This window comes from Anomaloglossus baeobatrachus, chromosome 4 (genome assembly GCF_048569485.1).
Source record: "Anomaloglossus baeobatrachus isolate aAnoBae1 chromosome 4, aAnoBae1.hap1, whole genome shotgun sequence".
In the NCBI taxonomy this organism is placed as follows: Eukaryota; Metazoa; Chordata; class Amphibia; order Anura; family Aromobatidae; genus Anomaloglossus; species Anomaloglossus baeobatrachus.
Genome location: NC_134356.1, coordinates 236,076,255 through 236,103,654, shown reverse-complemented (window position 1 = coordinate 236,103,654; position 27,400 = coordinate 236,076,255). Strand labels below are relative to the sequence as shown.

Below are 27,400 nucleotides of genomic sequence, written 5' to 3'. Positions count from 1 at the left end.
AAACTATTAGTTGTACGTCACAGAGGAATCATGAACAGCGCTGGTATGGTCGGCTAGCTACTCCTTCACCATCTTCATAAACTTTTCCCTCCTTGTCAGAGTACCCCGCGCATCAGGGCCTGCGTGCTGGGAGGGTCTAATGAAACTGTCGTAGAATTTTGATCATCTTCCCCTGCATCTGTTGGACCTAGTATGTATCTCCCTCATCTCTCCTCCTTGGTTGCCCAAGGAACTATGGCCTCTTACGCCAGTGTTGTCAGATGTGAACTTTTGTACTAATTGATTAGAGCCTTCAAGTATTGTTCCATTTTTCGAGCCTTCTTCACATAAGGAAGGAGAGATGGAAAATTCTTTTTGTAGCGAAGGGTGAGCAACCCATACTCAGTGTTGGCCAAATGCATATAAAGTCAGGGGAAAAGCTGCAGGACAAAAAGTCAGCCATGTGTGCGAGACTCCTAACTGGCAAGACTTCCATGTCCCCACCACTAGGACAATTCTCCATCTCTTCCTCCTCAGCCTTCTCCTTCTTCTCATTATCACTCAATATGCACTGAGATAAGGCCTGGTTAGTATCATTCTACCTTCTTTCTTCCTCCATCTTCAAATGGTCCACATGCAAAGCTTACTCTCTAATTGTGAGCTGTGAGTGTTTGGGTAGACACAGAAGTGGGATGGTTATGCTGACTATAGCGTCATCAAAGCCCTTCCATGTTGATTGATTCCTCAAAGCTTTTTAGAACCCCACAGATGTTAGACATCCATATCCACTCGTTGGTTATGTGTGGAGGCTAAGTAGAATATCAACTGGCTTGTTGAAGGCGGTATTCAACTACTTCCCTCTGCTGCTCACAATGTCTTACTAACATGTGTAATGTAAAGTTCCATCATATGTTTACATCATACACCAATAGACAAGCTGGCACTTGCAAGTACAGCTGAAGCACAGCCAAATCGGCGACAGCTGTATCTGACTAGACGAAATGGGTGCACACAAGGCGTACCTTCACAAGTAGCTCACGCAATTCTAAGTAGATTTTCAGAAACCACTTAACTACTACGTTGCATGGCCAGGCATAGTATGTGTGCAAGGTTGCTTCAGATCTGCTGCATGGATACAGCTGTTAGCACACATGACCATGTCCTGTTGTATTTTAAGTGGTGAGAATCACAGTTCTGCCTGGTCTTTTATACGTTTTAACAACTCTGTGTCAGTGTGCTATTTGTCAGCTAAAGAAATTAGTTTTAGCAGAGCCTATTGTCACTTCATTAAGGCAGTGCTGCACTGCTTACAGCCTGTTACTGATATAGATGACTTGCACAGAGCTGACAATTGGGAGATGGAGGAAGACGATACGGAGGGGGTGCATGAAGTGGTGTAGAAGGTGGATTAAATTCTCATGGAACTAGGATCCTTAATCCTTGGCATCGGTTGTATGTGTGCCATCCTAGAGTTCAGCTCTGTCCCATCCACCACAAAGTTCTCCAGAAAAAAAAAGAACACTTGAATTGGCTTTACGTTCCACTGCTGTCATCCGCTGGGGTTGAGATGTCAGGACCTATCCAAGCCTTGTTAATTTTGAGAAGTCTGTCTTTCAGCATTGTCATTTGACTGGCGAATTTGTCTAATATTTATTAAGCCCCAGGTGGCACTAAAACCAGACGTAATTAAATTAAGGAGGCAGGGAGCATAGACTGTGGCCTGCAAGTCTCGGGTTTGCCTCAACTCTGCGTAAAAAAATAAATAAAGATGCATTCATACAATAGGAGAAAGGTCCAAATGCAACTCTTGACAAAGGACTTGTGGTGCTCTTTTTCCAGGATAGGTTGGAGAAGTTACCCCTACATGGTTCAATAACTTTCATTGTCAAAGGTCTTTTTTTCTAGCCGATACAGGAACAACTGCCGCCCACCTTAGTGGGAGCAAAATCGAAGTTGGATGCCTTGTTGTGCATGTTGTACCCTGAGCAGTGGTCTTGAATTTGAATTTGAGACTCTGTTGATGGCAAAAGAAGTCACACTCCTTCTAAATGTAAATGTTCTCTGAGGCTCTACTTATGTTCCAGGGTTTATTGGAGTGCCTCATTCTAATTTTTGGAAGCCCTTGCACTTAGTGCATACGCTTTACCAGTCTAAGGGTAGCTTTGCACGTTGCAACATCGCACGTGCGATGTCGGTGGGGTCAAATCGAAAGTGACGCACAACCGGCGTCACTTTCAACATCGTAGTGTGTAAATCCTAGATGATATGATTAATGAGCGCAAAAGCGTCGTTATCGTATCATCGGTGTAGGCTCCGACTTTTTCAAAATTATGCTGCAGCGACAGGTACGTGTCACGCTCCCCGGGTCCTCGCCTCCCCTCCCCGGGTCCTCTGCTCCGCTCCCCGGGTCCTCAGCTCCGCTCCCCGGCTCACCTGCCACGCTCCCCGCTCTCCAGCCTCCAGTGCCCATCCTTCCCAGGCCCCCTGGTCTCCGCTCCCGGCGCCCGACGGCTTCCCAGGTCCTGGCCGGCTCCCCTGCGTCCTCCTCTCAGCTTCCTTCCCTGGCTTCTGGCACCCGGGCCGCGCGCATGCGCATTAGGGCGCGCGCGCGGTCACTGACCCTTTCTTAAAGGGCCAGTGTCCACTAACAGGAAATGATGCACACAGGTACAGGGTATATAGGGGGTTAATGTCCAAGGGAGCGGGGCCTGTTCTTCGTGTTTTCCCAAGCTAGGAGTCAGGTCTCCTTGTACTCTGTGAGATACTTACCTCTCTGTCTTCTAGAGCCGATCCTGCATCGCCATCCGGTCCTGCGGTACCTCGAACCCCGAACGCTGCCCATCTGCCATCCTGATAGTCCGTACCATCTCGGATCCCTGCGGTGACCCGTCATCTCGCTCCAACGGTTCCGGACCCTGCCTGACACCATCACGGCTTCCGAACCTGAGCTCCATCACCCGGACCACCATCAGTGACCTCGTGGTCCCAGGGACTTCTCCATTTTCTCCCAGTGCACGGACTGCCCTGCTACCTAAAGTGCTCCGGCTACCGGACTCCTTTCCCTCATCCGGGAGTTCGGCCCAGTGGATCCACCTCCAGGGTCTACCCGTCCATCTGGCCCTAACAGTACGATGTTGTTCCTTGTCCCTGCGGCAGCACACATCGCTGTCTGTGAGCCGCAGGAGCGAGGAACATCACCTTACCTGCTGTCACGCTCCCCGGGTCCCGACGTCGTTTCTCACTCACCGCTCCTGTCCCCGGGTCTCCTGCCTCCAGCCACACGTCCTCCTCGGCACCGCTCCCTGCTCTGGCCTCCGGCACCCGGGTGTCACGCATGTGCATTAGGCCGCGCGCGCGGTCACTGACTTCCTCTTAAAGGCCCTGCACTCCCTAACAGGATATTGCATCAGTCAGGGTCAGGTATATTAGGAGCTCCCTGCCTGGAGGGCGTCGCCTGTTTGTCAAGTTCTGCAAGCTAGGAGTCCAGGTCCCCATGTGCCTTGCCTGTGCTAACTCTGTCTCTTTCGTAGAGTCTGCTCTGCCTCCGTAACCGGCTTCTGAATCCGGATTTGCCAAGAGGTCCTCCGGTGTCTGTCAGCGGGGAATCCCACCACCGTTACATCTGCCTGTGCCTGTCTGTGATCCCCGGCTTCACCCGGCTGCCTCCCCATCACATCCAGCTAACCCGGATCCCGTCTGAGCTTCCTAACCAGCACCCGTACCGGACTCCCTTAATTGTCTCCAAGAACTCTGTGGCTCTAAAGACTCCGTTCTACCCGTTCCCTGAGGGACGCTATCCCGGTCCCGCTAGTACTCCGGCTACCGTGTACCTAGGCCCTCTGGTGGGGTGACCGGACAGTCCCTGTATAGGGGTTAGCTCCAGGTTGCCTCACTGGGGGAGTCTGGTGCACGGCCCAGAGGATCCACCATCACCCGGACCTAACAGAACGAACAGGCCATAGATCCCGCCGAAGCACTAGCATCCCAACTGGCCGGATTGCAGCAGGAGCTGGTACGTCAGCGAGAGACCCAATCCCGTATGTTGGCCTTCATGACGTCAGTGGACACCCGCCTGAACACACTGCAATCCACAGCCACGTCCCTGTCCACTTCCGCCACATCCACGGCTTCCGTAGGGACAACTTCTGCGACCTCGTAACTGAGACTAGCCTCTCCGCCTCGGTTTGCCGGGGACCCCAAGAACTGCCGTGGGTTCTTGAACCAGTGCTCGCTGCACTTCAAACTGCTCCCACATCTCTTCGCTTCCGACCAAGCTGAGGTTGCCTTCGTCATGTCTCATCTGGAGGGTGAAGCACTGGCATGGATGAACCCCTTGTGGGAGAGGGAAGATCCAGTAACCACCAACATCCAGGACTTCCTGCACACCTTCCGCACCACGTTCGATGAACCCGGACGTGCTTCTTTATCCGCCTCATCCCTCCTCAGGCTACGCCAAGGAACTTTGACAGTTGGTCAGTATGCCATCCGGTTCCGCACGCTGGCATCTGAGTTGGGGTGGAACAATGAAGCCTTGACTGCCACCTTCTGGGAGGGGCTTACCGGTCGTATCAAGGACGAGCTGGCCGGTCGAGACGTCCCCTCCACCTTGGACTCCCTGATCGCCCTCGCAACCCGGATAGACCTCCGCTTTCAAGAAAGGTCTAAGGAAATGTCCCGCGAGCGGTGCCCTGTAAGGCACTCCGCTTCTCCACAGAAGCCTATCCTCTCCTCATCTGGGCTCTCTGGCTCCTCCATCCATGAGCCCATGGAGTCCATGCAAGTGGACCGGCTACGGTCCTCCGAGCAGCGTCGAGCGGAACGAGCCGCCAAGGGTCTCTGCTTCTATTGTGGAGACGGCGCACACCAGGTGCGTGCTTGCCCAGTGAAACCGGGAAACTCCAAAGCCTAGGGTTAGTAGGAGAGGCCACCCTAGGTACTGGGAAGCTCTCTGACCCAGTGACATGGACTGTGCAGGTGACAACAGGAGAAACCCGCTTCACGGCAGAGTCATATCTCGACTCCGGTGCCGCGGGTAACTTCATCCACCAGGCCACAGTTGACAAGTACCAGTTACCTGTCACCCCGCTGCAGACACCGCTTGTGATAGCCTCTGTTGATGGGAAACCCCTCTCTGATCCCATCCTGTTCATCACTAAACCTGTGAAACTGCGTATCGGTGCGCTACACACCGAAGAAATCACCTTCTATGTTCTGCCACGCATGTCTCATCCGCTTCTGCTGGGTTTACCCTGGTTACGGGTACATGAACCTACGGTCAGCTGGCGTACTGGAGAAATCATCCGCTGGGGCCCGTCTTGTCATGAGAACTGCCTCCAGTCAGTCCAGCCCGTCCGTCGTCCTCCGGCCCCGGACTCCTTACCTGGTCTTCCTCCAGCCTATTGGTCCTTCGCGGATGTATTCGATAAAAAGGAGTCGGAGGTATTGCCTCCACATCGACCCTACGACTGTGCCATTGACCTTCTGCCGAGAACCACACCCCCTCGGGGACGGATATACCCTTTGTCCCCTGCTGAGACCCGGGCCATGTCTGAATACATCACCGAGAACCTGGCACGGGGGTTCATTCGAAGGTCCTCATCCCCGGCTGGTGCGGGCTTCTTCTTCGTCAAGAAAAAAGAAGGCGACCTACGGCCCTGTATCGATTACCGGGGACTAAACCAGATCACAGTGAAAAACAAATACCCCCTGCCTCTCATCCCTGAACTCTTCGATCGGCTCCGGGGAACCCGTATATTCACCAAATTGGATCTCCGTGGGGCTTACAACCTGGTTTGCATACGCTCCGGGGACGAGTGGAAGACCGCCTTCAACACCCGGGACGGGCACTATGAATATTGCGTGATGCCCTTCGGCCTTTGCAATGCTCCGGCAGTCTTCCAGGAGCTGGTGAACGACGTGTTCAGGGACCTCCTCTATGTCTGTGTAGTCGTATACCTGGACGACATCTTAATCTACTCCCCAGACCTACGTACCCACAGAGAGCACGTGCAAATCGTGCTACAGAGGCTGAGGAAGAATCGCTTATACGCCAAACACGAGAAGTGTGTGTTCGAACAATCATCCCTCCCCTTTTTGGGCTATGTAATATCGGACACCGGACTGCAGATGGATCCCGGGAAGGTCTCTGCTATCCTCGACTGGCCTCCTCCTTCGGGACTAAAAGCCATCCAACGTTTCCTCGGTTTTGCTAACTACTATCGCCAGTTCGTCCCTCACTTCTCGACCCTAACTGCTCCGCTGTCCGCCCTGACCAAGAAGGGGGCCAATCCGAAGGCTTGGACACCCGAGGCCGAAGCCGCCTTCTGCTCTCTGAAGCGGTCCTTTGCTTCTTCTCCCGTCCTTCACCGTCCTGAGTTGAACCGCCAATTCACCCTGGAGGTTGATGCCTCCTCCGCAGGGGCAGGAGCCGTACTTATGCAGAAATCCGCCACCGGGAATATGGTCACCTGCGGCTTCTTCTCCAAGATCTTCTCAGCCCCAGAACGCAATTATACCATTGGTGATCGAGAGCTCCTGGCCGTTAAGATGGCGTTGGAAGAATGGCGATATCTCCTGGAGGGAGTGGTTTACCCGGTGATCATCTATACTGACCACAAAAACCTGGAGTATATACGCTCTGCTCAAAGGCTGAATCCGCGCCAAGCACGTTGGTCTCTCTTCTTCGCCAGGTTTGACTTTTAGCTACACTATCGGCCTGCGGACAAGAACGTACGGGCAAATGCCCTGTCTCGGTCCTTTGTTCCGGTAGACCAAGAGGAGGAGCCAAGCCAGCCCATCATCTGTCCTAGCAAGGTCATCCCGGTGGCTCCCGTCTCCCTGGCACAGATCCCTCCTGGGAAGACGTACGTCACGGAGACCGACCGACTCAATGTCCTCCAATGGGGACACTCCTCGAAAATGGCCGGACACGCCGGCCAGAAGAAAACCTGGGGCGTCATCGCCCGTCACTATTGGTGGCCGTCTCTTCGTACGGATGTCACCGCCTTCGTCTCTGCATGTTCCTCCAGTGCCCGGAACAAGACGCCTAAGCACCTGCCCTTTGGTCCTCTTCTCCCTCTGCCGACTCCTTCCATTCCATGGCAACACATAGCCATGGACTTTGTCACGGACTTGCCCTTGTCCTCCGGTCATACGGTCATCTGGGTCGTGGTGGACCGATTCTCGAAAATGGCTCATTTTGTTCCTATGGCCGGATTGCCCTCTGCTCAAGAGCTTGCGGACGCCTTCATACAGCACATCTTCCGGCTGCATGGCTTTCCTGCCCATATCATGTCCGACAGAGGAACCCAATTCACCTCACACTTCTGGAGGGCTCTCTGTGAACACCTGGGGGTGTCTCTGGACTTTTCCTCTGCCTACCACCCTCAGTCAAACGGACAAGTGGAATGAGTCAACCAGATCATGACCACCTTCCTTCGTCACTACGTCAATGTCCACCAGGACAACTGGTCCACGCTCCTTCCTTGGGCTGAATTCTCTCATAACCACCAGGTCAGCGAATCCACCTCCAGTTCTCCCTTCCATGTTGTCTATGGTCTCCAGCCTTCTGTGCCGTTACCAGTCACTCCAGCTTCCGATGTACCTGCAGCAGATGCCCTGGCCAGAGACTTCTCCGCTATATGGGCCTCAGTCAAGACCTCACTGGGACATGCTGCTGCACGAATGAAGAAACATGCGGACAAGAGACGTCTTGATCCTCCTTGCTTCTCTCCTGGGGACCTGGTCTGGCTTGCCTCCAAGTACGTCTGACTCAAGATTCCTTCGTACAAGCTGGGTCCGCGGTACATCGGTCCCTTCAAGGTCCTCAGGAAGATCAACGAGGTGTCCTACAAGTTGCAGCTACCGCCCTCCATGCGGATACCCAACTCCTTCCATGTGTCCTTGCTGAAACCTGTTGTCCTCGGTCCCTTCTCCTCTGATGCCTGTCCTCCTCCTCCCATAGCCGATGATGACATCTATGCGGTAAGAGATATCGTGGCCATGAAGACCGTCAGGGGACGGCAGTACTTCCTGGTCGATTGGGCAGGTTATGGTCCCGAGGATAGGTCCTGGGAACCCCGGGAGAATGTGGGTACTCCTCTGATTCGTGCCTTTCTGTCCCGGTTGCGGGGAGGGGGGCCTGGGGGGGTACTGTCACGCTCCCCGGGTCCCGACGTCGTTTCTCACTCACCGCTCCTGTCCCCGGGTCTCCTGCCTCCAGCCACATGTCCTCCTCGGCACCGCTCCCTGCTCTGGCCTCCGGCACCCGGGCGTCACGCATGTGCATTAGGGCGCGCGCGCGGTCACTGACTTCCTCTTAAAGGCCCTGCACTCCCTAACAGGATATTGCATCAGTCAGGGTCTGGTATATTAGGAGCTCCCTGCCTGGAGGGCGTCGCCTGTTCGTCAAGTTCTGCAAGCTAGGAGTCCAGGTCCCCATGTGCCTTGCCTGTGCTAACTCTGTCTCTTTCGTAGAGTCTGCTCTGCCTCCGTAACCGGCTCCTGAATCCGGGTTTGCCAAGAGGTCCTCCGGTGTCTGTCAGCGGGGAATCCCACCACCGTTACATCTGCCTGTGCCTGTCTGTGATCCCCGGCTTCACCCGGCTGCCTCCCCGTCACATCCAGCTAACCCGGATCCCGTCTGAGCTTCCTAACCAGCACCCGTACCAGACTCCCTTAATTGTCTCCAAGAACTCTGTGGCTCTAAAGACTCCGTTCTACCCGTTCCCTGAGGGACGCTATCCCGGTCCCGCTAGTACTCCGGCTACCGTGTACCTAGGTACCTAGGCCCTCTGGTGGGGTGACCGGACAGTCCCTGTATAGGGGTTAGCTCCAGGTTGCCTCACTGGGGGAGTCTGGTGCACGGCCCAGAGGATCCACCATCACCCGGACCTAACACCTGCCACCGGCGGCTATACAGAAGGAAGAAGGTGGGCGGGATGTTTACATCCTGCTCATCTCTGCCCCTCCGCTTTGATTGGCCGCCTGCCGTGTGACGTCGCTCTGTCCTTAGGAAGGAGGCGGGACGCCGGCTAGAGCGATGTCGCAGGACAGGTGAGTGCATGTGAAGCTGGCGTAGCGATAATGTTCGCTATGCCAGCAATCACAAGATATCGCTGCTGCGACGGGGGCGGGGACTATCGCGTGCGACATCGCAGCATCGGCTTGCAATGTCGCAACGTGCAAAGCCGCCCCAAGTGTCTCATTCCTTGCAAATGGGAAAAAATTTCAGATATCTCAGGCACACAACTCCCTCCCCCCCCCACTCAAATGGAAAACTGCAGCATTTTTCAAAGAATGAGCATGTCAATTCTTTTTTGTAGTATTTTTCATTATTAAAAGCAATACATAAGTGCAAAACTGCATATGGAAAAGCATAGCCTAAGGGGTGGAGAAGATGTTTTTTCTCTCTTTTTAAATTTGTTTTATGTAGTTATAAAGGAACATTTTTTTTAACATTTTTTCCTGTCAAATCCATGCTAACTTCAGTTTGATATGTTTTATTATCAGTCTGTAAAAGTGGCTTAATACACTGACAACATTGTCCCCTGCAGTGTCCTTTAACCCCTTTAACCCCAGAGCATTTTCCGCTTTTGCGTTTTTGTTTTTTGCGCCCCTTCTTCCGAAAGCCGTAACTTTTTTATTTTTCTGTCAATTTTGCCATATGAGGGCTTGTTTTGCAGGACAAGTTGTACTTTTAAATGAAACCATACATTTTACCATGTAGTGTACTGGAAAACAGCAAAAAAATTCCAAGTGTGGAAAAACTGCAAAAAAAGTGTGATCGCACAATAGTTTTTGGGATGTTTTATTCACAGTGTTCACTATATGGTAAAACTGATGTATCATTGTGATGCCTGAGGTCGGTGCGAGTTTGTAGACACCAAACATGTATACGTTTACTTGTATCTAAGGGGTTAAAAAAAAATCACAAGCTCGTATAATAAAAGTGGCGTACGTTTTGCACCACTTTCCGAAACCCGTAGCGTTCTTATTTTTTGGGACCTATGGCTCAGTAATGGCTTATTTTTTGCATCTCGAGCTGACATTTTTAATGGTACCATTTTTGCGCAGATGCTACGTTTTGATCGCCTGTTTTTGCATTTTGCGTAACACTTGCAGAGACCAAAAAAACGTAATTTTGGCGTTTGTAATTTTATTGCCGCTATGCCATTTACCAATCAGATTAATTGATTTTATATTTTGATAGATCGGGAGTTTCAGAACGCTGCAATTCCAAATATGTGTATATTTTTTTTTTATGCTTCTTTGATACCAAGATATGTATGCTGCTTTATCTGGAAAGGAAGGTGCAGAAAATGACCAGCAAAGCAGTTTTTTGCTTTTATGAAAAAGCCTGTACATACAGTGGACTCTACTCAGGGGCATAATGATCACGGTGACAGGGATCGCACCCACAACCGGGTCTGAGCATATGGGATCTCTCCGACCCAAGTGCCTGCTTCAGCTGGATGTGTGTCTGAGGGCATGCATCCAGCTGAAATGCATTGTAGGACAGAGACCTGTCAGGTCACTGCACTGCAATGTGCCGGCCGCCATTAAGGATAGGAATATTCACTGTCCCCCACGATCATACTCCCACCCACCTCTTTGCACTGAAGCTGATACTGAGAGGTAAGCAGGATTATCAGAATAGGGAGCAGTGAATATTCATGCTCTTTAACTGCAGCACATGACCACCCAGAAGCCAGCTTCCTAAAGAAAAAGGATATTCACTGCTCCCTACACATGAAATCCCTGGTGTGTGGAGTAGTGACAGCAGCTGATGGCTGTGTAAGTAGACACACATGACAGTGAGGTCATACGCTGCTCCACTTACTTGATGCTGTAAGTTGCCAGCATGCCAGCATCATCGAAAGACACAGGGGAGTGAACAGAATGGAAGTATAATTATTTTTTTAACTGTGTGCAGCATGCTGGGTGATCATATGTACCAGGATGTGGCCAGGATGGGACATATGCCAGGATGGATACATATACCAGGATGTGGCTATGATGATGTCATAAATACCAAGATGGGGCTATTATGTGGATATATACTAGGATGTGGCCAAGATTTAAACATATACACCAGGATGCAGCCATGATGGGGACATATACTGTATATCAGGATGGAGCCACGATGGGGACAAATATACCAGGATGGGGCCGTATATACCAGGATAAAACCATGATGGAGACATATATTTGTTGGGGAACATATTTACCAGGATGGGGGATATACTTACCATGAAGTGGCTATAAATGGGGAACATTAGTACTGGATGGGGGTCATTACTACACAATGAAGGGTGAGAAGCTAGTCAACTCATATGTCTTTATAGGATTTAGAATGCTACAATAGCCCATACATCTGACCAATATGTGTGGGGGTGCCCAGGCTCAAACTTTGCATTGGGGCGCCTCAGCCTCTAGTTCTGCCATTGAGTCTACTACTGCATAAAAACACAAATTGTCTTCTAATAATGGTATAGTCTCATTGATGCTGATAGCTAACAATCACATAATCAATATAAATAATATTTCTTACCTTTGTTTAGAATCTAAGTGAAGACTTCCACCAACAGACCATATAACCGAAAATAAACCATAAGCCATGATCATATGTTTGACCTCCTCATCTGTTTTCTTACTAATTGAGTAAAAGCTTGGAGATTCAGAGTCCTCTGAAACTTCAATGATTCCATCTTCATTTTCCATGCTTAGCTTTGTAGAGCTAAAGTGATACAAAATAGCATTGAATGTGGAATATATTCAATGGAGAATATATTTATTTAGATAGATAGATAAGGGAAAAATATGCCACCTCCACTATAACGACAAAGGAGGAAGTTGAGTTGCAAACTTTCCCAGGGACAAGCAGGGTCAGACTGGCCCATTGGATGACCGGGGAATCTTTTGGTGGGCCCAACTGGTCCAAGCACCTCAGCACTTCTCATAAGTGGTGTAGGTCCTTCACATAAGTGCATATCTGGTGATTTGATTGTGTGTACTATTGGCGAATGCTTTATTCTACACCTAGTTTCACTGCTCACCGGCATGTCATGTGAAGTGCTACTCCTTCACGTCACCTGCCATCTTCTATATTGAAATAATCGCATGCATCACTGCTCAGAGAAAGATGCACAACTCACTTCATCCAGCACAGTCACAGATGACTGTGTTGCTCATCGGACAAAACTGACTGTGTCAACTCACTTGTGCAGTGAGTCTCCAGCGTCTCTTCCCTGAGTTCAACAACCCTTGACTCAGTGCTGTTGTCTTTAATCTAACACTGATTTTTTTCTAGTGCAAATTTGATTGTGTGATGTCACTACATGAGCTGATAGAGTGTCGTACGTTCTAGTCTATGCATGCTGGGATGTCTATTATTATTATTATTATTATTATTATTTTCTTTTTACAGACCTTGCAGACTGTCAAAGAATAATATGGTGGCAACATGCAGAGAATTTCTACACATGACACGCTTGTATGTTTGACTTTCCACCAATGCGATCAGGTCTTTTAAATGCTGTTGAGTCTCCACTAACATCACATGACAACATAATAATGAGCAAATTTTACCTCAGAGGATCTTTTAGCCACATATTACCTGTACTTGCATTGCTGACACCCTGATCCTTTGATGACAGGGTCTCCTTGGCATCAATGTCTGTTTCACAGGTCTTGTACCATAGCATTGATAAGCTTTGAGATATATTTTATTACATCCTCTTTTTCCTGACCACTGATGTTCTTGCCAGATACAAAAAAGCCAATTGTGACCTGAATTTGGTACTACTAATGCTTTGATGATTGCTGCCAGGAATGCCAGTGGTACTGAAGCTAATGGCTCACAAAGTTTTTGCCATAGTATGGGTAGTTTTCTTTCAAGGTTGCACAACCATTGCCAATGCCATATTCTGTTTTAGCACAGTTTTTATACACAAATAAAACGTTTAAGTCATTTTCCAAAATATGTTACTAGTCACTCCTAACCAACCCCAGAAAACTATCATATCAACAATAAATGTAAGTCAGGGTTCACATGATTGTCAAAAATGCTAATACAGCACAAGCCTGCCCTTTAAACCCATTCACCCCTGAGCCTGTCTCTACCTTCATGACCAGGCAATTTTTTTCAATTCTGACCAGTTTCAATTTATGAGGTTATCAGTTTGGAATGCTTTAATGGATCCCTGTGATTTTGTGACTGGTCTTTTTAGACATATTGTACTTCATGATAGTCGTAAATTTAGGACAATATTTTTTGTTTCTTTGTGAAAATATCAGAAATTTGGTGAAAATTTTGCAATTTTCAAACTTTGAATTTTTATGCTCTTAAACTAGAGAGATACTGTATGTGACACAAAATAGTTAATAAGTAATATTTCCACAAGTCTACTTTACATTGGTGCAATTTTTGAAACATCCTTTTTTTTGTTAGGATGTTAGAAGGGTTCAAAGTTAATCATCAATTCCTAATTTTACCCCAAAAATTTACAAAACCATTTTTTAGGGACCACATTACATTTGAAGTTATTTTGAGAGGCCTAGGTGACAGAAAATACAAAAAAGTGACACCATTCTAAACGCCGAATAGTACACACAATCACACCAAAGAAGTTTATTAACCTTTTAGGGGCTACACAGCAAGTAAAGCAATGTGGAAGGAAAAAATAAAAAAATTGTTTAACAGAACTGAGAGTCATCAGTGGTTGATACCTTTGAATAGCTAGCGAAAAAGATAATATATAGCAAGCTTTCGAGACTACTCAGGTCTCAGACCTGAGTAGTCTTGGAAGCTTGCTATTATTACCATCTTTTCAGTTAGCCATTAAAAGGTATCAACCACTGAGGATTCTCAGTTCTTTTAAACTATTGTTTTTTTTTATCTCTACTGGCTAACACGGTAAAAAGATCTATTTCACCTGAAGGAAAAAATGCAAATTTTACTTTTTCCTTACAAAAATTTTACTTTAGCCTCAAAGTTAGCATTTTCACAAGAGTAACAAAAGAAATGCACCATACAATTTGTTGTGAAATTTCTCCTGAGTACGCTGATATCCAACTTGTGGTGGAAATCTACTGTTTGGGCGCACGGTAGGATTAGGAAGGGAAGAACATGGTCGAGCTGTGTCTGCAACGTGCCCAAATAGAACACATTATCCATCAGCATTATCTGATATGCTCCATATTAGCAGGAGGAACGTTTCAACAACAAGATGGAATAGTCCAGTATGTGTCCACAAGTCTCCAGCTACTGAGTGATGGGTTCTTGTTTCACATTCTTTCACTTTGGCTTCCACTCACTCCTCTTTTAATCATAAGCCCAGTACCGATAATAAACAAAATAGAAACAGAATCCTATTTCATTATTCTTTGCTGTACAATTCAGCTGTTGCTGACTGCTTTGAACATTATTGTTTTCAAAATAAATGCTTTGAACCCCCAGGAAAGTGGGTGAGATTGGCATTAGCAAGGCTAGCTGGTGAACCACAGCTTGATCCCAAATACAACTACAAGCTTTTTAACTGCATCAGCTGTAGTGTATGGTACTAGAGTTTATTTTTTTTATTCTGTAGGGGGAACTATGAAAACAGGCTTTGTAGGGCCTTTACAAAAAATGTTCTGCGGTTGAACGTTGCTAATCTTGTTTGTACAAGTCAGCTGAGAAAACAAGCTATGTAAGGGCCTTTTGATAAACTTGTTACTCTGTGGAGGAAGTGTGCCATTCTTGGCTGTGTAGGTCTACTGAACAAATAGGCTGTGTAGCAGCCTTTTTGCAAATGTTTGCTCCATGAGGGAACTCTGCTAACCTTGGCTGTGTGAGTCAATTTTTAAAACAAGCTATATTGTAACCTTTTGTTAAACTTGTTGCTCATTATAGAACTCTGTCAATATTGGCTTTGTGGGTCAAGTCTTAAAACATCTCTGTAGGGGTTAATGTAAGTGTTGAATGCACCTGAGGCAGAAAACCTTTTGGCACATGTGCTACCACCATGGCAGATTGCTGAATGCGTCTCTGTCCATGTTGCCTACTTCTACTACTCCACTTCCACCATCTCCTCATACGGTCAGAGTAACACCTGCACAACCAACTTCAGCACAGCCAAGGGGAAGTGATAGAAGACTGCTCTGAGACTCACCTGTTTGAGGGAAAAATCACACACCGTGTAGGAGCTGTAGACTGGCTCTGTAATGGTTTTTTTTTTAAAATGTTCTTCTGTAGGGGAATGCTTACAATCTTGACTGTGAAGGTGAATTTGAAAACATACTCTGGAGGGGCCTTTTTGAAAATTGTTGCTCTGTGAGGGAACTCGAATAAACCTGGCTATGTGGGTCAACTCTTAAAACAGGCTCCATAGGGGTTAATGTAGTGTCAGCTGTGCATGAGGAGGAAATCGTTTTTGCCCATGTCCTACCACAGCGAGAAATGCTAAATGTTTTTCTATCCATGTTGCCTCCTTCTACTACTCTGCTTTCTGCACCTCCTCTTCCTTATCTGATAAACATAACACCTACACAAACAACTTCAGCATGGCCAGAGGGAAACAACAGCAGGTTTTTCTGAAAATCTTTTGTTTGGGGGAAAAATCACAGACCATGCAGGTGCTGTCGACGGTTTCTGTGGGGTCATTTTTTTAAATTACTGTTCTGTGGGGGAACTCTAACAATCTTGACTGTCGGTGAGATGTGAAAACAGACTCTGTATGGGTCTTTTAGAGAATTGTTGCTCTGTAGGGGAAATGTAACGCTCTTGGGTGAACTGAGAAAACAGGTTGTGTAGTGGCCTTTATGGAAATGGTTTTTCTGCAGGAGAAATCTAACTATCTAGAATGTGTGGGTGAACTGGAAAAACATACTGTATAGGGACCTTTTTGAGAATTGTTGCTCTGTGCTGGAATACTAACAATCTTGACTGTGTGGTTGAAATGAGAATACATGCCCTGTAGGGGACTTTTTGAGAATTGCTGCTCTTTGGGGGAATTTGAGCAATCTTGACTATGTGGGAGAACTGGGAAAACAGGGTCTGTAGAGGCCTTTTGGAGAATTGTTGCTCTGTGGGGGAACTCTGAAATCAGTCTCTGTGGGGGCACTCTTAAATTTTTGAGCTTATTAAATTACTTTCTATATAACTATGATATCTATGGTTACAGAACTCATTTAAATCATTTCACTATTCATATTTATTTGCAGGGAAAATGTCCTGCTATTGCTAGGATTTTACTTCCTTTTGCAGCCTCCTAGCCCATTTTATAGTACACAAGTTTGGGTCTTCATTCATTGACTCATATGGGGTTTGGTGTCCTGGATCAAGTTCGACTCTCTAACCAAACTTTTTTTTTAAAGCCATCTTTCCACGAACATCCACTGGGCCACTCATCACTACTCCTGACAGATTCCCTTTAATACTAATGCAGCATGTGTCTCAAGTTTGACAAATTATAGATGTGCCAAAACAGACTTGCACTATGACGTGTCCCAATTTATTTTACATACTTTGCATTTCATTATACCACCACGTGTTCATTTAACAAAATGCAAAGCTTTTTGACTCCAGAGATAATTGTTACAACCAAATTTATGAAAATGCCACAGCTTGTTTTGTTTGTGTGTCGCCCTGGACAAGCCAGGGGACACAGGTAACAACACACACACACACACCCACCCCCAGCAGTTCACAGCAGACATCCCCAAAGTGACCTGCTTTCTGCCTCGGGCTCAGACTGACACACCAGGTGGGCGGAGTCAGGAGATGGAGACGCCCACCCAGGAGTGAGCTGGCTTGAGGCAGGAAACAAGCCCAGTCTAGTCCTAGGAGAGGAAGAGTGAAGGTCTGCAGAGAGGCAGACGGAGCCAGGGGCCTAGGTTGGAGCCTAGGGCCTCGTACAGAAAGTCCGGCAGACGCTAAGTGCCGTCTGCAGGGAGCCGGGGAGACAGCTGGTGGAACCGAAGGTAGCCGGGGCTGGGCAGTGGCCCACCGGTACGGAACCGGGGAGCCAGCTGGAGCCGGAGTGCAGGAGAAGGGTGCACGGAAGTGGAAGAAAGGACTTACACCATCAAACTGGGTCAGGGGAGAAACAACAACCGCAGCCGTCTGAGGGTATCCGTCCATCCAGCCGAGTGTTTTACTAAGAACTGTGTCAGTGTCTCAGGCTGAGTGAGTACCACAGTGCCGCAAGGCACAGCGCTGCCCCCGCGTCCCTGCGCCCACCAGGCTCTGCACCTTCCACACCATCACTGGGCCCCGGGATCACCAACCCCTACCCACGGAGGGGCAACCCAACATCTCGCTGCTACACACCATCGTTCCCGGGCCTATAGAGCAGCGGTGGTGAAATCACCACAACCGTGGGTGGCGTCACGGACAATAAACAATCCCCACACCCAACAACCCCCTTTCACTCACGGGCTAGGAGTGCCGCTCGAGAACCCCCGGGATCCGGCCCACAGCTCGAGCCACCACTGAGCAGCAGCAGCCGGACTCGAGCAGAGGGGTGAGCGCGGTGCTGTCACCCTCCTCCCCGCCCACGACAATTTGGCGTCACGAACAGGATCCTACCGCTCTGCCGTTTGGTAGAGGTGCGCCTTGTTACTGCCGGAGGTGTCCGGCCGAAAATTTTGTAAAACCGCCATCTTGGGCTCGAAAATTTCCCGCTCGAGCGTCTTCCCCGAGCAGGAAAGGCGCGAAAGTGGGGCCCCGCCCCCTGAAGAAGGAAGTGCTAAAAAGAAGCTAAGGGGGACGGGATGGCGTCCGGCCGCATGTGAACCGCGGCTGTGGAAGCAGGGACGCCAGGACTCTGCCAGCATTTGGTTCCTGGAAGAGGCCGCCGCAGCGATGCACCGAGCTGTTACCCCTGTTACCGGTAGCGGAGCCCGCAGCGTCTGTGGGGGAGGACCCAGACCTGGGGTACCCAGGCCTCACCTATGTCACCGCCCTGCCACCGGCCCCAGCAGTCCGCCCGGCCGCGACGGAGATGACGACGGCTCCGGCAGTCCGCCCGGCCGCAACGGCAGCGAAGTACCGGTCCCGTTGACCAATCTGGAGCCGTTCCTGGACTGGGGTCAAGGGGTGCTGCCTGGGCTTTAGGGGCAGCACCAAGGCTAGGTTGTTTGGGTGGGTGACTGAAGGACCCGTTACACAGTTATTATTAAAAGTGTTTGACTGTTATTGCAACATTAAAGTAATGTGCATCCCGTTTTGGGAGGGTTGAAAAATGCTGTGTTAATGTTTTAATCTTTTGCAGTTTAAAAGGAAAATAAAACCGGTGATGGACGGGCAGCCCGAGGACGGTCTGCATTTTGCTAAGGGGGAATGTGTCGCCCTGGACAAGCCAGGGGATACAGGTAACAACACACACACACACCCCCACCCCCAGCAGTTCACAGCAGACATCCCCAAAGTGACCTGCTTTCTGCCTCGGGCTCAGACTGACACACCAGGTGGGCAGAGTCAGGAGATGGAGACGCCCACCCAGGAGTGAGCTGGCTTGAGGCAGGAAACAAGCCCAGTCTAGTCCTAGGAGAGGAAGAGTGAAGGTCTGCAGAGAGGCAGATGGAGCCAGGGGCCTAGGTTGGAGCCTAGGGCCTCGTACAGAAAGTCCGGCAGACGCTAAGTGCCGTCTGCAGGGAGCCGGGGAGACAGCTGGTGGAACCGAAGGTAGCCGGGGCTGGGCAGTGGCCCACCGGTACGGAACCGGGGAGCCAGCTGGAAGCCGGAGTGCAGGAGAAGGGTGCACGGAAGTGGAAGAAAGGACTTACACCATCAAACTGGGTCAGGGGAGAAACAACAACCGCAGCTGTCTGAGGGTATCCGTCCATCCAGCCGAGTGTTTTACTAAGAACTGTGTCAGTTTCTCAGGCTGAGTGAGTACCACAGTGCCGCAAGGCACAGCGCTGCCCCCGCGTCCCTGCGCCCACCAGGCTCTGCACCTTCCACACCATCACTGGGCCCCGGGATCACCAACCCCTACCCACGGAGGGGCAACCCAACATCTCGCTGCTACACACCATCGTTCCCGGGCCTATAGAGCAGCGGTGGTGAAATCACCAGAACCGTGGGTGGCGTCACGGACAATAAACAATCCCCACACCCAACAACCCCCTTTCACTCACGGGCGAGGAGTGCCGCTCGAGAACCCCCGGGATCCGGCCCACAGCTCGAGCCACCACTGAGCAGCAGCAGCCGGACCCGAGCAGAGGGGTGAGCGCGGTGCTGTCACCCTCCTCCCCGCCCTCGACATTTGCACCACCTTTATATAACCAGTATCAATACATAGATCTGGCCCCCCATCAAATGGATAATTTTTGGACTATTTTACAATCTTATAAGCTCAAAAAGTCGGAAACTGCAGGGTTTTATTAAATATGCCTCTGTATACAAATTATTTTCCCCTAGCCAGATAGGTTAATTCATTGGGAAAGTAAAAAGGCTGTGTTTGCATTACAAAGCTTAAAACAAGTTCAATTGACTACAGGGGAAACTTACAGTGTTCTGTATATATTTTCCAGGCAATTAAAAGTCTTTTTAACTTTCTTCTCCGCAAATCAAATTTTAAGTGAAAATTCAGCAATGCCAGTGAATTTGAATTTCAATTAATCCATTTATCGCTCATGACCTATAGGTTCTAAAAGTAATATTTTCTTCACCCATTAGAAATTTTAAAAATATATACCATGGATGTTTTTTTTTTATTTTCACTTCTTTAATTGGGCACTTTTGGAGGCAAAAAAGACACCCGGGCACTAATGCATGAGAACCTTTCCCCAGTTTTCCGGCTGGAGTACATTTGTTGTGTTGGAGCATGTCAGCTGAAAGCTATGCCTAATTCATTAAGAGGTCCACATGTCTTAATAATTTTGCCGCATCTTACCCCAGTTCTATCCATCAATACTGCTGTTCAAATATACTATCCTGTTCTAACATACAAGAAAACTACTAAAAATGTATCAATATAAGTCATTGCATGGCCAGAAATAATACCCGTCTTTATTTCCCATGTCATCATATACATAAAAACACAGCCTATTCCGGAGAGTCACTTCAAATGACAGTCACTTTTTAAATCTAGAAATGAGACACAATAAAAACGAAAAGAAAAAAGATCTTAGCTGTCATTTTGCAGTGACTTCTGTAAACTCCTGAAAATAAGTATTTAAAAAAAATTGCAGAAAAATAGTGGTCTAATTGTAGAGGTTATACAGATAAAACATATAAGTATACTTTGTTGGTACTTTAGCACAATAAAAGCCTCTTCTTATGAAAAAAAATATATATATTTTGAGTTGCTGCATTCTTAAAATCATAACTTTTTTATTTTTCTGTCAACACAGCTGTATGAAGAGTTGATTTTTTTTATAGAGAACTCTAGTTTCTATCTGCAAATTTATAGAGTGCAGAAAATGTAGTTAAAGATAGAGATGAGCGAACCGGTCGCGGTTCGGCTCGAGTTCGGTTCGCCGAACAGAGGTCTCGTTGGAGTTCGGTTCGGTGAACCACTCGAACCGCATAGGAAACAATGGGAGGCAATCACAAACACATAAAAACACCTACAAAACACCCTCAAAGGTGTCCAAAAGGTGACAAAAAACTCACAACACAACACAAACACATGGGAAAGTGACAAGGACATATACTCATGCGAAAACAAAAGAGCTGGACAAGGAAAAAGAGGAGGAGACACAGATATAGGCATGGCACGCCCTTCTAAAATCATGTAAAACACCGCAAGGTGACTCCAAGCGGAGTCTCCCTTTGTTCCAAAAATTAGGCCACACAGACACCCACCCCTTCAGTGGCAGCTCTTGTGCCCCAGTTGTACACTTCACAGATAGATTTGCATCAAGCACATTCAAAAATACGCCATCCTTAACCGTCCCCAGGATGACCCCGGGGTAGGTAGCAAAGTCTTTGCTGAACCATGACTTGTTGATCTTGGCTCCTTTTAAAAAACACAGCAAGCAAGGGTTACTCCAAGCGGAGTCTCCCTTTTTTCCAAAAATTGGGCCCCACACACACCCACCCCTTCAGTGGCAGCACTTGTGCCCCAGTTGTACACTTCACAGCTAGATTTGCATCAAGCACATTCAAAATCCACAAGCATTTACTCTCCCCAGGATGACACAGGGGTAGTAAATTCCTTGTGGATCCATGACTTGTTCATTTTGATGAATGTTAGTCTGTCCACATTGTCACTGGACAGACGCTTGCGCTTGTCTGTCAGCACACACCCAGCAGCACTGAAGACACGTTCAGAGACAACGCTGGCAGCTGGACACGACAAAATCTCCAAGGCGTAAGTGGAGAGCTCTGGCCATTTTTCAAGATTTGAAGCCTAAAATGAGCAAGGCTCCATTTGCAAAGTCATGGCATCAATGTTCATTTGGAGATACTCCTGTATCATCCTCTCCAGCCGTTGACTATGTGTCAGACTTGTTGTCTCTGGTGGCCTTGCAAAGGAGGGTCTAAAAAAATTATGAAAAGATTCAATAAAATTGCTGTTACCAGCACCAGATACGGTGCTACAAGTACGGGTAGACTGTTGAAGATGACGAAACCGTCCCATGTTTGTCAAGTTACAACTGGGAGATTCACTCCCTGCACCACGGTTGTTTGGTGGAAAAGCCGAGCTAAGATCGAGTAACAGCTTCTGCTGATACTCCTGCATACGTGCGTCCCTTTCTATGGCTGGAATTATGTCACAAAATTTGGACTTGTACCGGGGATCTAATAGTGTGGCAAGCCAGTTGTCATCATCACTTCTAATTTTGACAATACGAGGGTCATGTTGGAGGTAGTGCAGCAAGAAGGCGCTCATGTGTCTTGCGAAACTATGTGGATCAAGTCCACGCTGTGTTTGTGGCATAGAGGTGCTAACCGTTCTTTCTTCCTCTGACATCTCCCCCCAACCTCTTTCAACAGAAATTTGACCAAGGTCTCCCTCATCCGCTGAGTTTTCCATGTCCATGGACAGTTCCTTCTCCATTTCTTCATGTTCTGCACCTTCTTCAACATTTCGCCTGCTACTATGTGCCTGCCCTACCCTGTCTCCCATGGTCCCATGCCTGCCGCGTTGGTGATGATGAACGTCTGGATCTTGGTGATGTTGTTGTCTCTTGCGCATATGAATCCTCCTGTAGTTCCTCCCCTTCCTGTTGTCCCACCCCCTGACTCCGAATAGTGTTTAGCGTGTGCTCCAGCATGTAAATGACTGGAATTGTCATGCTGATAATGGCATTGTCAGCGCTAAACATATTCTTCACCATGTCGAAACTGTGCAGAAGGGTGCATAGGTCCTTGATCTGAGACCACTCCATCAGGGTAATCTGCCCCACCTCTGCATCTCGTTGGCCCAGGCTATACGTCATGACGTCTTGCACCAGGGATCGACGGTGCTGCCACAGTCGCTGTAACATGTGGAGAGTCGAATTCCAGCGTGTCAGCACATCGCATTTCAGGCGATGAACCGGCAGGCCGAAAGACTTCTGGAGCGATGCAAGTCGCTCAGCAGTGGTGGTTGAACGGCGGAAGTGAGCAGACAGTTTTCGTGCCCTGTTCAGAAGGCCATCTAGGCCGGGATAGTGTGTTAAAAATTACTGGACAACAAGGTTCAACACGTGAGCCTTACAAGGCACGTGTGTCACCTTGCCCAGGCGAAGGGCCGCACCCAGGTTTGCAGCATTGTCGCACATGGCCTTACCAGGCTGCAGGTTGAGTGGAGACAACCATTTATTAAACTCAGTCTCCAGAGCTGCCCACAACTCAGCCGCTGTGTATCTCCTATTTCCAAGACATTTCAAGCTAAAGACCGCCTGATGCCAATGCGCTCTGCTGCCAGCATAGTAATGAGGAGTGCGTGATTCCTTCTGCGCAGTTAGAACGCTGGTGGCCTGACCAGGCAGGCTTGGGGCGGAGGTGGAGGACCGAGATGAGGTGGAGGAGGCAGAAGCAGTGGCGGAACTTGGACAGACAGAGGATTGACACACAAGTCGTGGGGACAGCAAGACTTGTGCAGCAGACCCTTCACCATCTATCACCATACTTACCCAGTGCCCAGTCAGCGACATGTAACGTCCCTGTCCATACTTACTGGTCCAAGTATCGGTGTTGAAATGCCTCCGTTCACACACAGAGTTTCTCAAGGAAGCGGTGATGTTGTGTGTGACATGCTGGTGTAGTGCAGGCACACCTTTCTTAGAGAAGTAGTGGCGACTGGGCATCTGGTACTGGGGCACAGCGACAGACATAAGGTCTCTAAAATCCTGTGTGTCCACCAGGCGGAAAGGCAGCATTTCGGTAGCCAAGAGCTTACGGAGGGATAAAGTCAACCTCTTAGCTTTGTCATGGGTCGCAGGAAATGGCCTTTTATTTGTCCACATCTGAGGGACAGAGATCTAGCTGCTGTGTGTAGACGGTGGTGAGTAGGGTGTCCGTGAAAAAATGCAAGTTTGTGAAGAAAGTGCAGGCGTAGACATGATGTTGCCTTCATCCAACGCTGATGCTATCGATGTCTGAGAGAGCTGTACACACGCACTTGTTTCCCCTTCAAAAACCAAATGACGACCTACCAAGCAAACTGCCTGTTGCGGTTACAGTGGTGGAAGTTGTGCGTGGAAAACCAGGTGTGACAGCTGTCCCCACAGTCCTAGAAGATGAAGAGCACGTGGATGCACTGGAAGGGGCAGGCGGTGGATGGTTCGCTCCGATAGGCTGCATTGCAGCACGGTGAGCTTCCCACTGGGACCTATGATATTTATTCATGTGACGATTCATGGAAGAAGTTGTCAAACTCCTGAGGTTTTGCCCTCTACTAAGAGAATCACGACACATTTTACATATCACATGATTTGGGCGATCTTTTTCTATGTCAAAAAAGGTCCAGGCTAGGCAAGGCTTAGAGGGCATGTGACCTGCTGAGCCCCCCCCGACTAGTGCTCAGAGGCAGAGTGGTGGCTGAGGATGCATTTGTAGACGTGCTACCAGTACTACTACTCTGTCCAGGAAGACGCAAGGTAACTTTGTCGTCAGTAGCATCCTCCTCCACCGCCTCTGTTGACCTACTCGAGTGCCTGACTGTGGGTTGACAGTAAGTGGGATCTAGAACTTCCTCATCAAGTGTTGTGTTTGCACTCCCCTCACCCTCAGACCGAGCCTCTTCCTGACGTGAACGAATATTTAAGTTGTCATCCCAATCTGGTATCTGCGTCTCATCGTCATCAGTATGTTCCTCATTGTCTATAACAACAGGTGTTACAGTTTGTGAATAAGGGTCAATATTATGCTCAGAAACTTGGTCCTCACGGCCTGAATCAGAGTCACAAAGGTTCTGGGCATCACTGCAGACCATTTCCTGGTCTGTACTCACTGTAGCTTGGGAGCAGACCTCTGATTCCCAGGCTATAGTGTGACTGAACAGCTCTGCAGACTCAGTCATCTCAGTTCCACCATACTGTGCAGGGCGGATGAAGACTTCAGAGCTGGGAGAAAGCATGTGTGATTGGAATGACAACTCAGAGGACTGGTGTTTTTTGGATGCGGTAGTTGAGGTGGCGGAGAGTGCACTTGTTGGAGAACTTGAGATCCATTCAAGCATTTTCTTTTTTTGGCCATCATCTACCTTTGTTCCAGTTGTTCGTGTCCGTAAAAAAAGAAGCACATTGGATTGTCCATGGTAAGTAGTAGACATCTTACTTTTGCTGGAAGATGGTCTATCTTCAGCAGATGTTAATGGAGCTTTGCCACCTTCCCCACGGACAAACCCTTTTTTTCCTTTTCCAACACGCCTCTTCCCCTTTCCACCAGCATCTGTCATTTTGCCACTCACTTTGATTGCGACAAGATTGTGCACTTAAAATGTGGTAGTAAAAATTGAGAGGTGGTGTAGATTGCAGCGGTGGTCTATCTTTATTAACAGCAGAATAAACAACAATAACTATCCCTGACAATGCAACTACGGCCCTTAAACTGGCAGCATAGTTTGCTAGTATAATGGCTTAGTAACAATGAGTTTGAGTGCGCAATGCAGTGGTGCTGCAAATAGATTTGCACTAGTGGGACACTAATGGATGTCCAACAGCCACTTTTAGGATGCCACTAAGTTTCCTCAGTGTTTGCTAGTATAATGGCTTAGTAACAATGAGTTTAAGTGTGCAATGCAGTGGTGCTGCAAATAGATTTGCACCAGTGGGACACTAATAAAAGTCCAACAGCCACTTTTAGGATGCCACTAAGTTTACTCAGTGTTTGCTAGTATAATGGCTTAGTAACAATGAGCTTGAGTGTGCAATACAGAGGTGCTGCAAATAGAGTTGCACTAGTGGGACACTAATGGAAGTCCAACAGCCACTTTTAGGATGCCACTAAGTTTACTCAGTGTTTGCTAGTATAATGGCTTAGTAACAATGAGCTTGAGTGTGCAATGCAGAGGTGCTGCAAATAGAGTTGCACTAGTGGGACACTAATGGAAGTCCAACAGCCACTTTTAGGATGCCACTAAGTTTACTCAGTGTTTGCTAGTAGAATGGCTTAGTAACAATGAGCTTGAGTGTGCAATGCAGTGGTGCTGCAAATAGATTTGCACTAGTGGGACACTAATGGAAGTCCAACAGCCACTTTTAGGATGCCACTAAGTTTACTCAGTGTTTGCTAGTATAATGGCTTAGTAACAATGAGCTTGAGTGTGCAAAGGGCAGGAGGGTACAGTGTTGTGGGTCAGTGTACAGGACAGGAAGCCTCACTTTCTATCCCTTTTAATGGGGAAATGCAGCGAGGAAGTCCCTGACCTTAGCTACACAGACGCTGTTATCTGTAGCTGTTAAAATCTGTTTCCACGTACCTGACTGTCACCTATGGCTCTGAGCCTGCTGCTATTAGCCCTTACAAGGGCTAATAGAAACTTCTATCCCTATTCTGTATAGCGCTGTGTGTAGAGCGTAAACAGCAGTATCGGAGACAGGAGCTACGCCAGCGGTGACTGACACCCAGACGCAGAAGAGATAATGGCGTCCGGATGGGCAGATACCCGTTTTTATAATGCAGGGACATGTGACATGGACATCCTATCACACATGCCATTGCTTCTCTGGCTAAAAGTCCACTTAGCTATGCGTGTGTCTGGGATTGGCTGACATGCTGGCCTGCCCCACTACACGCCCGCGCTTAGGGAAGGAAGACAAGGAAAAAAAAAAAAAATGGCGATCGCCATTATCCCAGCAGCAGTGATCTGGATGCGCTGTTCCCGCACACTATACGCTGAAATTTCATAATAGTGTGAGTCACAGAGTGACTTACACTATTACAGCGGAAAGCCAGCTAGGAATTAGCTTGGCTTTTTGCTGCTAGAACCGTTCTCGAACGTAACCAGAACTTTCGAGCTTTAGCAAAAAGCTCGAGTTCTAGTTCGATCTAGAACAGCCCCCAAAATCACTCGAACCGCGATTTGGAGAACTACGAACCACGAACCACGCTCAACTCTAGTTAAAGAATGATATCACTTTTTTGGGGGAAGGTGTATAAAGTGTAAAAAATCTACAATAGCGTTTTTTGGGGGGAATTTTTAATGATGTGCCATGTGACATAAATGCTATTTTATACGTTTAATGGTTATTACAATTGTGCCCAAACCATATGTGTACCTTTAATACAGCCCATAATTAAAAAAATAAATAAATACATTTGTTATTATTTAATGGGCTTAAGCTCGATCTTGAGCCATGGCAACTTCATAGATGAACTCTCTGTAGGAAGATTAATCTTCTGCAAGACTAGATAGGTCCACCACGGTCTTCTCTGCCATTATCTTGATTGTATCACACCATCGGGTTGCTGCTCTTCCTCTTTGCCTTATTTCTTATATACTTAGAACCATAATGTCCTTCTGACCATGATGTGATTGCTCTCTTCGTATGATGTGTCCACAGTAGACAAGTCGTAGCTTAAGGTACCGTCACACTAAGCAACGCTCCAGCGATCCCACCAGCAACCTAACCTGGCAGGGATCGCTGGAGCTTCGCTACACGGGTTGCTGGTGAGCTGTCAAACAGGCAGATCTCACCAGAAACCAGTGACCAGCCCCCAGCCAGCAGCGACGCGTGGAAGCGATGCTGCGCTTGGTAACTAAGGTAAATATCGGGTAACCAACCCAATATTTACCTTGGTTACCAGCGCACACCACTTAGCACTGGCTCCCTGCACTCCTAGCCAGAGTACACATCGGGTTAATTACCCAATATGTAATCTGGCTATGTGTGCAGGGAGCAGGGAGCCGGCACTGACAGCGTGAGAGCGGCGGACGCTGGTAACGAAGGTAAATATCGAGTAACCAAGGAAAGGGCTTCTTGGTTACCCGATATTTACCTTTGTTACCAGTGTCCGCAGAAGCCGGCTCCCTGCTCTCTGCACATTCAGTTGTTGCTC

The 27,400-nt window shown here is 48.3% G+C and overlaps 1 protein-coding gene across 1 annotated transcript in view; it reads right to left on the bottom strand.

Moving 5' to 3' along the window:
- Positions 1-27,400, bottom strand: part of LOC142302376 (dynein axonemal heavy chain 3-like) — a 2,626,214-nt gene that overhangs the window by 1,382,110 nt on the left and 1,216,704 nt on the right. The window contains exon 40 of the mRNA XM_075343433.1: positions 11,531-11,716. Coding sequence (XP_075199548.1) covers positions 11,531-11,716 — 186 coding nt within the window. The remainder of the gene's footprint in view (positions 1-11,530; positions 11,717-27,400) is intronic.